This window comes from Erpetoichthys calabaricus, chromosome 2 (assembly GCF_900747795.2).
Source record: "Erpetoichthys calabaricus chromosome 2, fErpCal1.3, whole genome shotgun sequence".
Lineage (NCBI taxonomy): Eukaryota > Metazoa > Chordata > Cladistia > Polypteriformes > Polypteridae > Erpetoichthys > Erpetoichthys calabaricus.
The window spans coordinates 182,633,721-182,647,594 of NC_041395.2; the positions used below are offsets into that span (position 1 = coordinate 182,633,721).

Consider the following 13,874-nt stretch of genomic DNA (forward strand, 5'->3'; position numbering starts at 1 on the left):
AAACTCATTTTTTTAGGTGGGTTCATAGGGTGCCAAATGGCTTTTTCTTCTGAATGTCATGATATTAACTGTTCCTTGCCACTGTCTGTTAAACACCTCCAAAATAATAAAATGAGTCTGCTTTCTACCTACCTGTTGCTTGCCTGCATTTTTACTTTCTTCACTGCTCCTACCCTGTCACTGTCTTACCAACTAACTGGAATTCTTCCTGATCTAAAACTGTTCAGCCTGTTTTAGCACTAAGACACGTCACAATATGATTGCACTGCAGGATTCCAGCTGAGTGATGCAAGCCTTACTCATGCAACAGTGTCATAAACACTGCATGATTTTTAGATAAACAAGTTAAAAAAAAAAAAGTGAATAATGCGGCTCATGTGGATTTCACCTTTTTTGCGGCTACTTTTATGACTCGCTGTCCCGAAAAGTAATTTCACAACCAGGACAGTGGTGCAGATTCTCTGGATTTTGATGGCTCTTAAATTTAAATAATAGATGGCAGAGTACCACTAGAATTTTTTTTTTGGCTGTTTGAGTTTGCCATTACTATACTATAATACTATAAAAAAAAAAACACACATACAAAACATACATGTAAGTTTGAATATATTTGAATACTTCATTATATTTAATTTGAATATTCAAATCTTATTTTTGGATAATCTGGCAGCCCTGCATAACATGCCTGAAACACTATGGTTCTGGACTAGACACTTTACAAAGAAGACATCTCTACGTACCTGGGATCATGAGAGGGACCATGTTGAGACACAGCCAAGAATTCACAGGAGTGGCCACTCTTCTGCCCATACTCCATTAGCATACTAATTGGATTTTTCCCAACAGGTACATACTTTGAAGTAGGGGATTGGACTGGGTCTTCAGCAGGTGACTGGGAACACAAAGGGAAAAAAAAGTATAAAACCTAAGAAAATAAAGTTGTTAAAATAAACAAAAGCAAAATATTTGCATTACTATGGACAATTTCTATTTGGTCAGTCAGAACACATTTTTAACTCTTCATTACAATCTTATACCATCTTACCATGAGAAAACACTCTAAGAAAATGGTCATTAATTGTATGTATTGCGACAATTAATGAAATAAACATAGCAAACAAGTTCAGGGCTTATTCATAGAGCCTAAGCTCTGAAACCCACTGCCCCACTTACAACAGATTTGATATCTGCAACCTAGATTACTTTTTTTTGTCTAATTCCTATGCAGTTCCTAAAAATTGAGTGCACTTGCTTGGCTCTTTTCAGCACTGAGTGATGTGCAAAATAAAGAAGTTCAGACCCATTCACATCTAAAGAACAATGAGTTTATAAAGAATGACATGATCATAATAGATTACTCAATTTATTTTACCATGTCCATATACTATATTCTCTGACATTTCTGTTCAGTTGCTGAAAAATAATTACTGTTTAAATAAACATTAAAAAATTAAAATTCAAACATTGCTATATCAGCACCATATGAATTAATGTTTACCAAAATTCTTCAGGGTATTTTCATTTACAAAATAAAGGTGCTTTTAGACAAAAAAAAAAGTTTCAAACCAGGTTTGTCAGAAAATCACTTTGTCAGATCTGTGACATTTGCTGTTGTTAAGATCTAGGATATGCTTTAATTATTTTATGGAGGAAACATTTGCTTATTAGTAACACTTACTAAAGAGTACAGGGTCTAACAATGGGTCCAAGGATTCCATCCCAATACCTAATGGCAGCCAAGATGCCGTTGTCTAGCCTATAGAGGTCTGTGCGTCCCTCCATGGATATACCTCCCCAGACCATCATTGACCCACCATCAAACCAGTCATGCTGAACAATGTTAGAGGCAGCATAACATTCTCCACGGCTTCTCCAGACCCTTTCATGTCTGTCACATCTGCTCAGGGTGAACCTGCTCTCATCTGTGAAAAGCACAGGACACCAGTGGTGGACCTGCCAATTCTGGTATTCTATGGCAAATGCCAATCAAGCACAGAGCCCACTAGAGGACGTCAGGCCCTCAGGCCACCCTCATGAAGTCTGTTTCTGATTGTTTGGTCAGAGACATTCACACCAGTGGCCTGCTGCAGGTCATTTTGTAGGGCTCTGGTAGTGCTCATTCTGTTTCTCCTTGACCAAAGGAGCAGATACCAGTCCTGCTGAAGGGTTAAGGACCTTCTAAGGCCCCGTCCAGCTCTCCTAGAGTAACTTCCTGTCTCCTGGAATCTTCTCCATGCCCTTGAGACTGTGCTGGGAGACATAGCAAACCTTCTGGCAATGGCATGTATGTATGTGCTATCCTGGAGAAGTTGGACAACCTGTGCAACCTCTGTAGGGTCCAGTACTACAGTAGACCCCCACGAAGACACAGTTCAGAGTTCGCTGCCTCAGTAGCTTGAGGATTTTCCCTTAAATTCTAACTAATAATTGTTAATGGAAACCGCAAATATCCTCCGCAATTTTTTATGGCTTTTTTTGTGACAGTACTGCACTGTAGAGGGAACAGGAAGTAACCGCAGAGAAAAACGCAGCTTGGGATGGTGAAAGTAGCCAATCCAAGAGCGTGCTCTACTAGAATTTGAAACTGTAACTCCTAACGGTCAAAGAATGTCAGCGCGGCTTTTAAAAAGGGGGCCAGTGACTAAAAGAAAAAAAAAAGTTTTTGTAATTTGTGTTTCAAGTTCCTGTCTCTCTGCCTGCTTTCTGTTGGGTTACCTGTACTTATTCATTTTGTCCTGGATCGTTTCATGGTTGGGGTTTGGATTGTCTGCCATCTGCCTGTGCACATGAGGACTGTAAGTGGATTCATTGCTATCCTGCGAAGAAAGGAGCGCTCCTGAACCCGTTCACCCGTCTTCACCATTTCAGGAACTACCGGTAAGACTATCGTTACATTCCCATTCAACTTGCGGATCTCTGGACAATCTATCTTCATCATTACAATTCATCATTTTTCATGGACTTTACTGTGTGTGTTTTGTTGGTGCTTTGTTGTATTTAATGTATAATCACCATAAGGGGAACGGGGTGGTATCGTTGTTTTCATTGCATTCTTTATTTGCCGTTTGATTATCGGTTTGCTTTGTGTAGCAAAAATGTATTTGGCGTCCAGGGATGCATTAACCCCCAAGTATGTGGCAGTTTAAGGGTTAAAGCCACAAGATGCCGTCACAACGCCCTGCACCTTCTAAGGCTTCTGGCAATAAAAACGCGCTTGCATGAATTACAGTACATATAGCGGTATTTTACATTCTAGCACTGCAGGTGATATATCAGTACAGTACTGTACAGTACCTACAGGTTTACCTTTACATTCTTTTTTTTTGGTAATGTATTAAGCTGTAGTTGAAATGAAATTAAAGTGTTTTGGGGGCTTATTTAGGGTTTAAACTATAAAAATAGGCATTTTTTTAAACCACATCCATATTTCGTGTTTTTTTTTTGTTTTTTTTTCAATTCGCGGGTGCTCTAGGAACATAACCCCCGCGAATTTCGAAGGTATACTGTACTACCAATAGTGATACGGACTGTAGCCAAACTAGTGAAAAAATAGTCAGAAAAGATGAGGAGGGAAAAATGTCCGCAGCCTCCACCTGTTAAACTATTCCTGTTTTGGGGGTTGTCTCATTGTTGCCCCTCTAGTGCACCTGTTGTTAATTTCATTAACACCAAAGCAGCTGAAACTGATTAACAACCCCCTCTGCTACTTAACTGACCAGATCAATATCCCAGATGTTTCACTGACTTGATGCTGTACTCTAATTAAAAAGTGTTCCTTTAATTTTTTGAGCAGTATATTTGTTTACAACACAAGTGAAATTAATTCAAATTTTGTGAACAGCACAAATTCAGTATTTGCAGATTCATTTTCAATAATGAAGTATGCAGTTTAGGCAACTTTGCTTCTATGCACTTCTATTAATGCAATACACATCATTAAAGAGATTTGCCTCATGCCTCAGTGCCTGAACGTATCAAAGGTGAGCCATGTTGATGCTTTGAAACTAAATAAAAGTTTATTTTGGAATCGGCATACAGAATAGATCATTTTGGTACTACAGTCACATACACAAAGATGGTCACTTGGTTTGAAACTTGTGTCAATTTTTACTTCCTACATCTATAGTTGGCACTATCTGTGTCTAGTTTGTTTGATATTCAAATTTTCCTCCCACATTACAAAGACAGGTAGGTTAGATTAATTGAAAACTGGCCCCAAATTAGTTAAGTGTGGATTTGTGCAGCAGTAATGCCTATCCAAGGCTGGTTCCACTTCACACCTAGCACATCTGGAATAGGGAAATATTTCCTGTGACACTGAAGTGGATAAGCCGGTTAGAAAATGGATCAGCTGTAGCCATGTCTGTTACATTTAGAGGGTGAATATGAAAGCCTTGTTTCTTTAATCTGGGCTATGTATTGGGTCGAGTTAAAAGGTGATTAATTTTGCAATTATTTTTAATTCCTTCATTCAAATGCATCCGGCTAGGATGTTGGACGTCTCTGGATCCTCAGTTCTTGTGAATGATCCTTCTATTAGCTGTGAACCACCCAATCTCACTGAGATTGCACAAGTAGTGAACCATTTGAGGGTAGGAAAGGCTGTACAGACCTGTTGTATAGGGTTGAAATTCTCTAGGCTGGTGATAAAGCTGTCCTCCTGGTGTTACAAGCAATCTTTCCTTCAAACTGGGAGATGGGCATCAACTCAACTGACAGGAAAACAACACTTGTTGTACTTATCTGGAAAGGGTACCTGGATTGTGACTGCTACAGGTGGATAACACTGCTTTTGGTGCTGGATAAGATCCTTGCCAGTGTCATCTTCAACAGGATCCGTGATCACTAGCTCACCTGCCAGTAACCAGACCACTCTGGTTTTACACCTAAAAAGTCAACCATTGACCGCATCCTGGCACTGAGGATTCTTATTTTGATCACAAACGCAAATAATGGCAAAGTGTCTTTGCAGCCTTTGGGTTCGACTCAGTTGATCAAGCTGCCCTGTTGGACATCCTGAGGTTTCACGGGATCCCCACAAAGTTGCTGGATATTATGGACTGTCTGTACAATGGTACTGAGAGTTCTGTGCAGAGTGGAGGCAGAACTTCTGCGATTTTTCCCCAGTTGATTCTGGGGTTCATCAGGGGCGTGTTATTGCTCCAACTCTGTTCATTGCTTGCATGGACTGGTGTTGGGCAGGATTGTGGGGTCCAGCAGCTGTAGGGCATCTGTTGGTGAAGAAACATTCACTTATCTTGACTTTGCCAACGATGCTGTGATCTTCACAAAGTCAATGGAGGCTCTGATCAGGACTCTCGAGAGACTGAGCGAGGAGTCTCAGTGACTGGGATTGTGAGTGTTCTGGATAAAAACCAAGATCCAGGCCTTTAATAACCTCTTGAGCGTCACTACGGCCATGTGGCACGATTCCCCAAGGTTGATCCGGCTTGCAGGATCCTCTATGTTGAGGACCTGAGCAGCTGGACCAGCCCAAGGGGATGCACGCGTAACACTTGGCTGCTGCAGATACATGGTCAGTTCCGGAGGGTGCAATTGAACCATATTTCTGCTTGGGGGGTTGCCAACCGGGATCCCGACACATTTCATCATGTTGTGGGTGCGGCAACAAACTGCACCAGTCCACGCTCCCCAATCTGACCTGACCTGACCTTCAAATGCAAAACATTAATAATAATAATTCATTTTATTTATAAGGCACTTTACATTTGTAGTAAACCACAAAGTGCTACATAAAAAAAAAATTTAAACAAAGGCACAACAAGATAAAAACCAAAGATAAAACAATAATTAGAAGCAATTTTGTTAATATGCTTTCCTAAATTGAAAAGTCTAACTGTTTTTTAAAACAGCCCACAATCTGCTGTGTTCTCAGATTCTCTGCTAGGGCATTCCAGAGCCGTGGAGCAGCAACTGCAAAGGCTCAGTCACGCATTGTACGAAGTTTGGTCATAAGGGGGCAAAGGCGATAGGTATTTGGAAGACGAAGGTTTCTTGTAGTGGATTGTAATACAAGAAGTTCCTTAAGGTATTGTGGAGCATTTCCATGGATACACTGGTGAGTGAGCAAACAAAGTTTGTATTCAATATGGAGGTGAATAGGGAGCCAATAAAGTGACCGAAGGATTGGTGAAATATGTTCATATTTCCGCACCCTCATTAGGATCCTTGCAGCACTGTTTTGTATTTGTTGGAGCTTTTGAAGGCTTTTGCTGGAGATCCCGATGAGGAGTACATTACAATAGTCGAGCCTGAAGCAGACAAAGGCATGAACCAGCTTTTCAGCATCACAAAGGGAAAGGCAGGAACGGAGTTTGGCTATGTTTCGAAGATGAAGGAATGCAATTTTAATGAGGTGATGGACATGTGTATCAAATGACAAATGGGAGTCTAATTTGACACCCAAATTAGTAAAAGAAGGGGAGAAAGTAATGGTATGGCCAGAAAAGGAAATACAATTTACAGAGGAACGAAGTTGATGGGGGGTACCAATTAAAAGACCTTCAGTTTTGGTGCTGTTCAGCTTAAGAAAGTTCTTGACATCCAAGCCTCAATCTCATCCAAGCATTACAACTTAAAACAATTACAAGTCACAACCAATTAGTCATATCATCATGCTCTTAAAGAATGCACAAACCACATACATTTACTTGTGATGCATAAAATTAGTAATAACGGATAGTCTTTACCATTCATGATATTTTGAATGATGTAGAGGATATTGCAACAACAAAATGGCAGCTGGCTTCTTCTCTCACTAAAAACTATTTGAAAATTACTGTCATGTGAGTGATTTTATTTTAATGGAATTAAAATAGTGAGTTTAGGAGTCTTTTCAATGTTAGGAACATTTTTTCAAGCTGCTTTTGGGAATGCACAACTTCTCACTAGTCAAGTACAGGTACAGTTTCTGTACTGCATCCTCATTCTCATTACCACCCTAAACAGCAAACAGTATTTTAGAGGAATGCAAGATTTATGTAATGAGCAAAGAAAGAAAGAAATAATTCAAATTATTTTAATTCCCTAAGCTCCCCCTGCATAAGCTGTAAAGAATTAAGTAAGGTTTTGTGAGAATGCAGGTTTCTTCTACAGTCAATAAGCAAACAGCCAGAAGTAGCTAACAGAAATTTTAGTCATTTGAACATTGTGAAAGCACACACACTGCCAAACACATGAAAGGCTAATACATCGTACATGTTGTGTAACTAGCTAGCAGGAATGAAGGCCCTGAAGTATGTTAAAAGCCTTGCTTTTTTTCATAAAACTATCGGTCGATATAAACATGGCCAAAAGGTCTTTAAAATGTATAATTTTATTTTTATTTTTTATTATTTTGCTTGTACTTTTCACTAGTTTTATTCACCAATGTTCACATCTGATAATACCTTATTTTGTATTGTAAATTACACCACAGTAAACCTTTTGGGTTCTTCTGGTTTCAAAAAACTATGCCAATTTACAATTAAGCACCATTAAATTAATGTAATAATCATTAACAATTATAAGAATCAAATGAGATTTAAAAATATTATGATAACATTTTTATCCTTTATATATCCCAGTGCTAGTTTAAATCCACCATTTTATGCTTAAAGTTTAAGCATGTTCAGGATAGTAACAAAAAAGGCAATCTGAATAAGCCATTAAATACCCTCGTTAAGGCATCAATTCTTCTTCTGCTTCTTTCGGCTGCTCCAGTTAGGGGTTACCACAGCTGATCATCTGGTCCGCATATTGATTTGGCAAAATTTTACACTGGATGCCCTTCCTGATGTAACCCTCCCCATGTATCCGGGCTTGGGACCGGCACGAAAAAATTTAAATCAGAAAATATAAAACCTAAAGTTCTGTTGTAGGTACTTACTATATCGGCTCCTGTGACATGCTCCATACTGTCTGAATCTGAGAAATCACATGACTCACTGCTGACCTCTGCCTCCTTAAGAAGCAGTTTCATAGCACTTGCTGCTGCATCCTTCTTTGCAGTCTTCTTGCTGTTTGCTTCTGCTACCGGAAATCTCCGATTACCCAGCAGTACCTGCATCTGAAATCTGAATGATGCAACACAGTGAGAAACTAAAGCTATGCCAAACTTAGAAAAATTCAAACATATTATTAGTGTATGTTACAATAGAATTTACCTGGGATCATGGGAAGGCCCAGTCTGGTTCAGCAGCACAAAATCACAATTTTGACCCATATATTGTGCATATTCAATAAGTCCACTAACTGGGTTTTTACAGCGCACCTCTAGAAGTTTCTGCAGAGGCCCACCTCCTTGTACCATGCTACGTGGGAATCCTGGATCTGCAGTAATAGCATTCAGGTATGGCGGAATATCATCAGAAGCCCACTGACCATCCTCCATGCTGTTGCAAACAGCTGTTTGAGGTGTTGCCAAGGTTGAGCTTGCACTCGTGTTAAACTCCAGAGCTGGTATTCCAGAAGATTCCGCTACAAGCTGCCCATTTCCCACATCTGTTGAACTGTCAATAGCGGACTGGCAATCAAGTACGTCAGAGGACTCAAAATGAACTTGTCCTGTGGCCACTGCAGAAATTTGTTGCCCATGCACATCAGCAGCTTTTTTATGCCGGTTCATACGTTCCCTCTTCTTGTTAGTAAGATCCCATGTATTGCTCTTGGCCTGATCCCTATTTAAGTCACCCTGATTTTCCAGCTCAATGAGAGTGGAGTTTACTTGCTTTGCTGTTTTAAACCCTAGGTTCTTTGATATGCTGAGAGCAGTAGATTTACCTGCATTAAACAGGTACTCACATATTTTTTCTTTAATGTCATACATGTTGAGAATTTCTGTCTGTGTCTCTTCACTACTACTGCTGCTGTTTTCAGACTCTTCCTCCCAAGTTTCCTCCTCTTCTTCTTCTTCTTCTTCGTTACTTTTGTCCTCTTCAAAACTCTGTGAGGAGACCACTGAAGATACTTCAATTTGAGTGCTAACAGCACAGCAATGAGTATCCAATGTTATGTTTTCACTTGACTGTACAGCTGCAGGCTCTACCCTACCTTCTACTTTTAAAGGGGCTAAACTCCAAAGTGGAGGTTTATCTCCTTCACTCTGGACACGACCTTGACTCCTAAGAGAGTAGAGGAATCTATTGACAACTTTCTTTTCAATTTTTAATTGCCTGGCAATTGTGAAGGCCGAAATGTTTTCACCTGGTGCTAGAGTTTCCAATATACCCAAAATATCTTGATTGTTGTCTCCCTCTTTAATAGTCAGTTGATGAAAATGATTAGTTAGGGAATTAACTGATAACTGCTGCCTCCTCTTGTTGAAGGGTCTGTTTCTATGAGTCTTACTGTGGTAATTATTTGAAAAGTGGTTTCTAGAATGATAGGCCTGTTGATAGAACCATGAGCTACAATTAGTGCTGTCTTGAATGAAGGTAGGGTGTCTCTCTGTTGGCAACTGAACAGGTTGCTCTTGCTGAAGGAAAGGTATTGATGCATCTGGCGGCAATGGCTGCCTCCTGTACTGTGGAGCCTCACTGTTCTGCCCTGTTAAAAACTGGACCTGCTGTCTGTGAAAATCAGTGTTAGGCAAAATATCTGGAGTAGAACTAAATGGAACAAATCGAGTTGTAGAAAGGTTGCTTTGACGATTCAAGTATCCTCGACTATGATTGCCGTGAAAATGGCTACGATTCCTATTGTTAGAAGAGGGGCACGATGCTCTTGCACGGCCACCACCTCTGTTCATAGCGTGTGGAGGATTTCAGAATGTGTGCCGACGTGCGTCTGCACTGGATATAAAGAGACTTCCACAATTCTTTCTTGATACTGCAATCTCTCCTTCGCAGAATCCTACAAAAGAAATAAATTAAGTATAATTTAAGCAATCTACAAACACACAAATAAAAAGGCACACTAATCCCCTTAGCCACACTGAATTTCTACAGAAGCTAAACAGATTATTTGTTTTTTTTGGTACTTTCCTGGTATCAAAGGCCTTGTGTTTCCAATAAGCAGCATGCCAGGGTTTGGCTCGGACAGCAGTTCAATTGTCTAAGACTATAAGATTCCTGCTGGAAAAGTAATTTTGGCAGTACACTAAATTTTGTTTTACTCGTAAATGCCTTTTTGCTAAAGTTTTACAAAAATTCTCCATACTATTATTCGCACTGCTTTTTCGTTAACAGGTGTACTAATACATATTCTAAAGCTTTCTTCACACCCTAAAAGTATCATTTTGTTCCTGATCTTCTTCCATTTCACTCTTAAACAAAATATCCCCGACTGGTTGTTGTAAGACCAATAAGTATTTATTGAAGCAAAAATTCCATTCTCCAAATCCATTCTCATTAAAAATAATGGGAACTGCAATATTTCTGATTTTCTTTATTATAATGGCTTTAAAATTGCAAATTTAAATAGTTTTTCAATGGTATGGAAGCATAGTTAGCAACCTCAACCAACACATGTCTTTGGAAGACTGCTGACTTCACACAAAACTCCTAAAACAAAGGTGAAATGAAACATTAAGGTTACATGTGTTATATTTTTTTTCTCAATCTGTTATGATTTGAAAAGAATCCTGTTTAGGTTAATCCTGTGGTATTATTCTTTGAAGAATGGCACCCCACTCTGCAAACTTATCGAACTGGGCTGCTCCACAAGCTTTTTTTTTTTTTTTTTTTTTTAAATTATAACCTACAATTCTTGAGATATGTTTTAAAATTTTGCTGTGTATTAGATTTTTACTAAGCAGAGGGAATTTTAAGTTGTTGTTATATACAAAATTAAAAAATGTATTAAGGAGTAAATACTTAAAGACCATTACAATGCAACATTAAGTACTTTCAGAAGCTCCTTTTTTGTAATGGGAACAGACTCACACCAATGGAAAGGCACAAAAAGAGCAGGGGGCTAGAGAAGAGGGTGGGGTGTGGGGATTAAAGAAAGAGTATGCTTAATGTGTTTAAGTAATCATGACCAATTTTGTATGGGTTTCAAATATGCATTAAAGACATGCGAAGTGTACCGGTTCCACTTTCCCTTTGATCATGTCACTTTCTATGCACAAAAAAAATCCTTTTTTTTGGAGGAGTGTCCATGCAAACTGCCAAGAGGAAAAAAGCAAAAATAATAATAATGAAGCATACAAAGGAACATTAAATACAAATGCACATGTAGTAGCACTAAGAACTTTTAAACTATGTTTGAATATATTTGAATGTTTACCTATTTTTAATAGGAGTATTCGAGCCCTAACTTTGGTATAATCTGAAATCTCTACTTCACATTAGCATATACCCAGCCACAGGGGATGCACAGACCAGTGTGTTTCTTCGTGCCATTCCCAAGCCTGGATAAATGGGCAGGGTTATGTCAGGAAGGGCATCCGGTTTAAAATTTTGCCAGATCACAATGCGGACTACAATGCAGATTTCCATACCGGATTGGTCGGGTCCCAGGTTAACAACGACTGCCACCAGGGTGCTGGCGGAAACTGGGCTGCTGTTGGCTGAAGTAGGAGAAGAAGTGGGGGGAGACGTGTCCAGAGGAAAGAGAAGAGGAGGAAGGTAAAGAGAGTGGAACTGAGGGTAGGAACGTTGAATGTTGGCAGTATAACTGGTAAGGGAAGAAAGTTAGCCGATATGATGGAGAGAAGGAAAGTTGATATATTGTGCATACAAAAGACTAAATGGAAGGTGAGTAAGGCCAGGTGGATTGAAGGTGAATTCAAATTGTTCTATCATGGTGTGGATGGGAGGAGAAATGGACTAGGGGTTATTCTGAAGGAACAGTATGTCAAGAGTGTTTTGGAAGTGAAAAAGAGTGTCAGACAGAGTAATGATTATGAAGCTGGAAATTGGAGGTGTGATGATGAATGTTGTTAGTACATATGCCCCGCATGTTGGATGTGCGATGGATGAGAGAAGATTTCTGGAATGAGTTGGATGAAGTGATGGACAGTGTACCCAAGGGACAGAAAGTAATGATTGGAGCGGATTCAATGGACATATTGGTGAAGGGAACAGAGGAGATGAGGAGGTGATGGGTAGGTATGGTGTCAAGGAGAGGAATGAAAGTCAGATAATAGTGGATTTTGCAAAAAGGATGGGCATGGCTGTAGTGAATACATTTTTTTAAAAAGAGGGAGGAACATAGGGTGATGTACAAGGGTGGAGGAAGATGCACACAGGTAGATTATATCCTATGCTGAAGAGTTAATCTGAAGGAGATTAAAGCCTATAAAGTGGTAGCAGGGAAAAGTGTAGTTAGACAGCAAAGGATCTGTAGGATGATGTTGGCGATTAAGAAGAGGAGGAGAGTGAAGGCAGAGCCAAGGATCAAATGGTGGAAGTTGAAAAAGGAAAACGTCAAGGTTGAGATTAGGGAGGAGGTAAGATAGGCACTGGGTGGCAATGAAGAGTTACCAGACCGCTGGGCAACTACAGCAGAAGTAGCAAGGGTGACAGCAATTAGGGTGCTTAGCATGATAACTGGACAGAGGAAGGAGGAAAAGGAAACCTGGTGGTGGAATGAGGAAATACAGGAAAGTATACAGAGGAAGAGGATGGCAAAGAACAAGTAGGATAGTCAGAGAGATACAGAAAGTAGACAAGAGTACAAGAAGATAATGCACAAGGTGAAGAAAGAGATGGCGAAGGCTAAAGAAAAGGTGTATGTTGAGTAGTATGAGAGGTTGGACACAAAGGAGGGAGAAAAGGACCTGTACCGATTGGCTAGACAGAGGGACCGAGCTGGGAAAGATGTGCAGCAGGTTAGGGTGATAAAGGATAAAGATGGAAACATACTGACAAGAAAGGAGGGTATGTTGAGTAGATGGAAAGAGTATTTTCAGAGGCTGATGAATTAAGAGAATGAGAGAGAGAGAGAGAGAGAGAGAGAGAGAGAGAGAGAGAGAGAGAGAGAGAGAGAGAGAGAGAGAGAAGGTTGTGTGATGTGGTGATAGTGAATCAGGAAGTGCAACAGATTAGCAAGCTATGAAGAGGATGAAGAATGCAAAGGCTGTTGGTCTAGATAACATTCATGTGGGAGTATGGAGGTGTTTAGGAGAGATGGCAGTGGAGTTTTTAACCAGATTGTTTAATGGAATCTTGGAAAGCAAGAGGATGCCTGAGGATTGGAGTAAGTGTACTAGTACCGATTTTTAAGAAGGGGGATGTGCAGAGCTGTAGTAACTACAGGGGGATAAAATTGATGAGCCACAGCATGAAGTTATGGAAAAGAGTAGTGGAAGCTAGGTTAAGAAGTGAGGTGATGATTAGTGAGCAGCAGTATGTTTTCATGCCAAGAAACAGCACAATAGATGCAATGTTTGCTCTGAGGGTGTTGATGAAGAACTATAGAGAAGGCCAGAAGGAGTTGCATTGTGTCTTTGTGGACCTGGAGAAAACAATTGACAGGGTGCCTCGAGAGGAGTTGTGGTATTGTATGAGGAAGTTGGGAGTGGCAGAGAAGTATGTAAGAGCTGTACAGGATATGAACGAGGGAAATGTGAGAGTGGTGAAGTTTGCGGTAGGAGTGACAGATGCATTTAAGTTGGAGGTGGGATTACATCAGGGATCAGCTCTGACCCCTTTCTTATTTGCAATGGTGATGGACAGGTTGACAGATGAGATTAGACAGGAGTCCCCGTGGACTATGATGTTTGCTGATGACATTGTGATCTGTAGCGATAGTAGGGAGCAGGTTGAGGAGACCCTGGAGAGGTTGAGATATGTTCTAGAGAGGAGAGGAATGAAGGTCAGTAGGAACAAGACAGAATACATGTGTGTGAACGAGAGGATGGTCAGTGGAATGGTGACGATGCAGGGAGAAAAGCTGGTGAAGGTGGATGAGTTTAAATACTTGGGATC

The 13,874-nt window shown here is 40.1% G+C and overlaps 1 protein-coding gene across 7 annotated transcripts in view; it reads right to left on the bottom strand.

Moving 5' to 3' along the window:
- Positions 1 to 13,874, bottom strand: part of adar (adenosine deaminase RNA specific) — a 166,390-nt gene that overhangs the window by 115,090 nt on the left and 37,426 nt on the right. For all 7 annotated transcript variants that reach the window (XM_051923243.1, XM_051923242.1, XM_051923244.1 and 4 more), the window contains exons 2-4: positions 8,166 to 9,852; positions 7,889 to 8,075; positions 741 to 892 (exon numbers count right to left, since the gene is read on the bottom strand). In XM_051923243.1, the coding sequence (XP_051779203.1) occupies positions 741 to 892; positions 7,889 to 8,075; positions 8,166 to 9,748 (1,922 nt within the window). In that variant the 5' untranslated portion in view covers positions 9,749 to 9,852. The remainder of the gene's footprint in view (positions 1 to 740; positions 893 to 7,888; positions 8,076 to 8,165; positions 9,853 to 13,874) is intronic.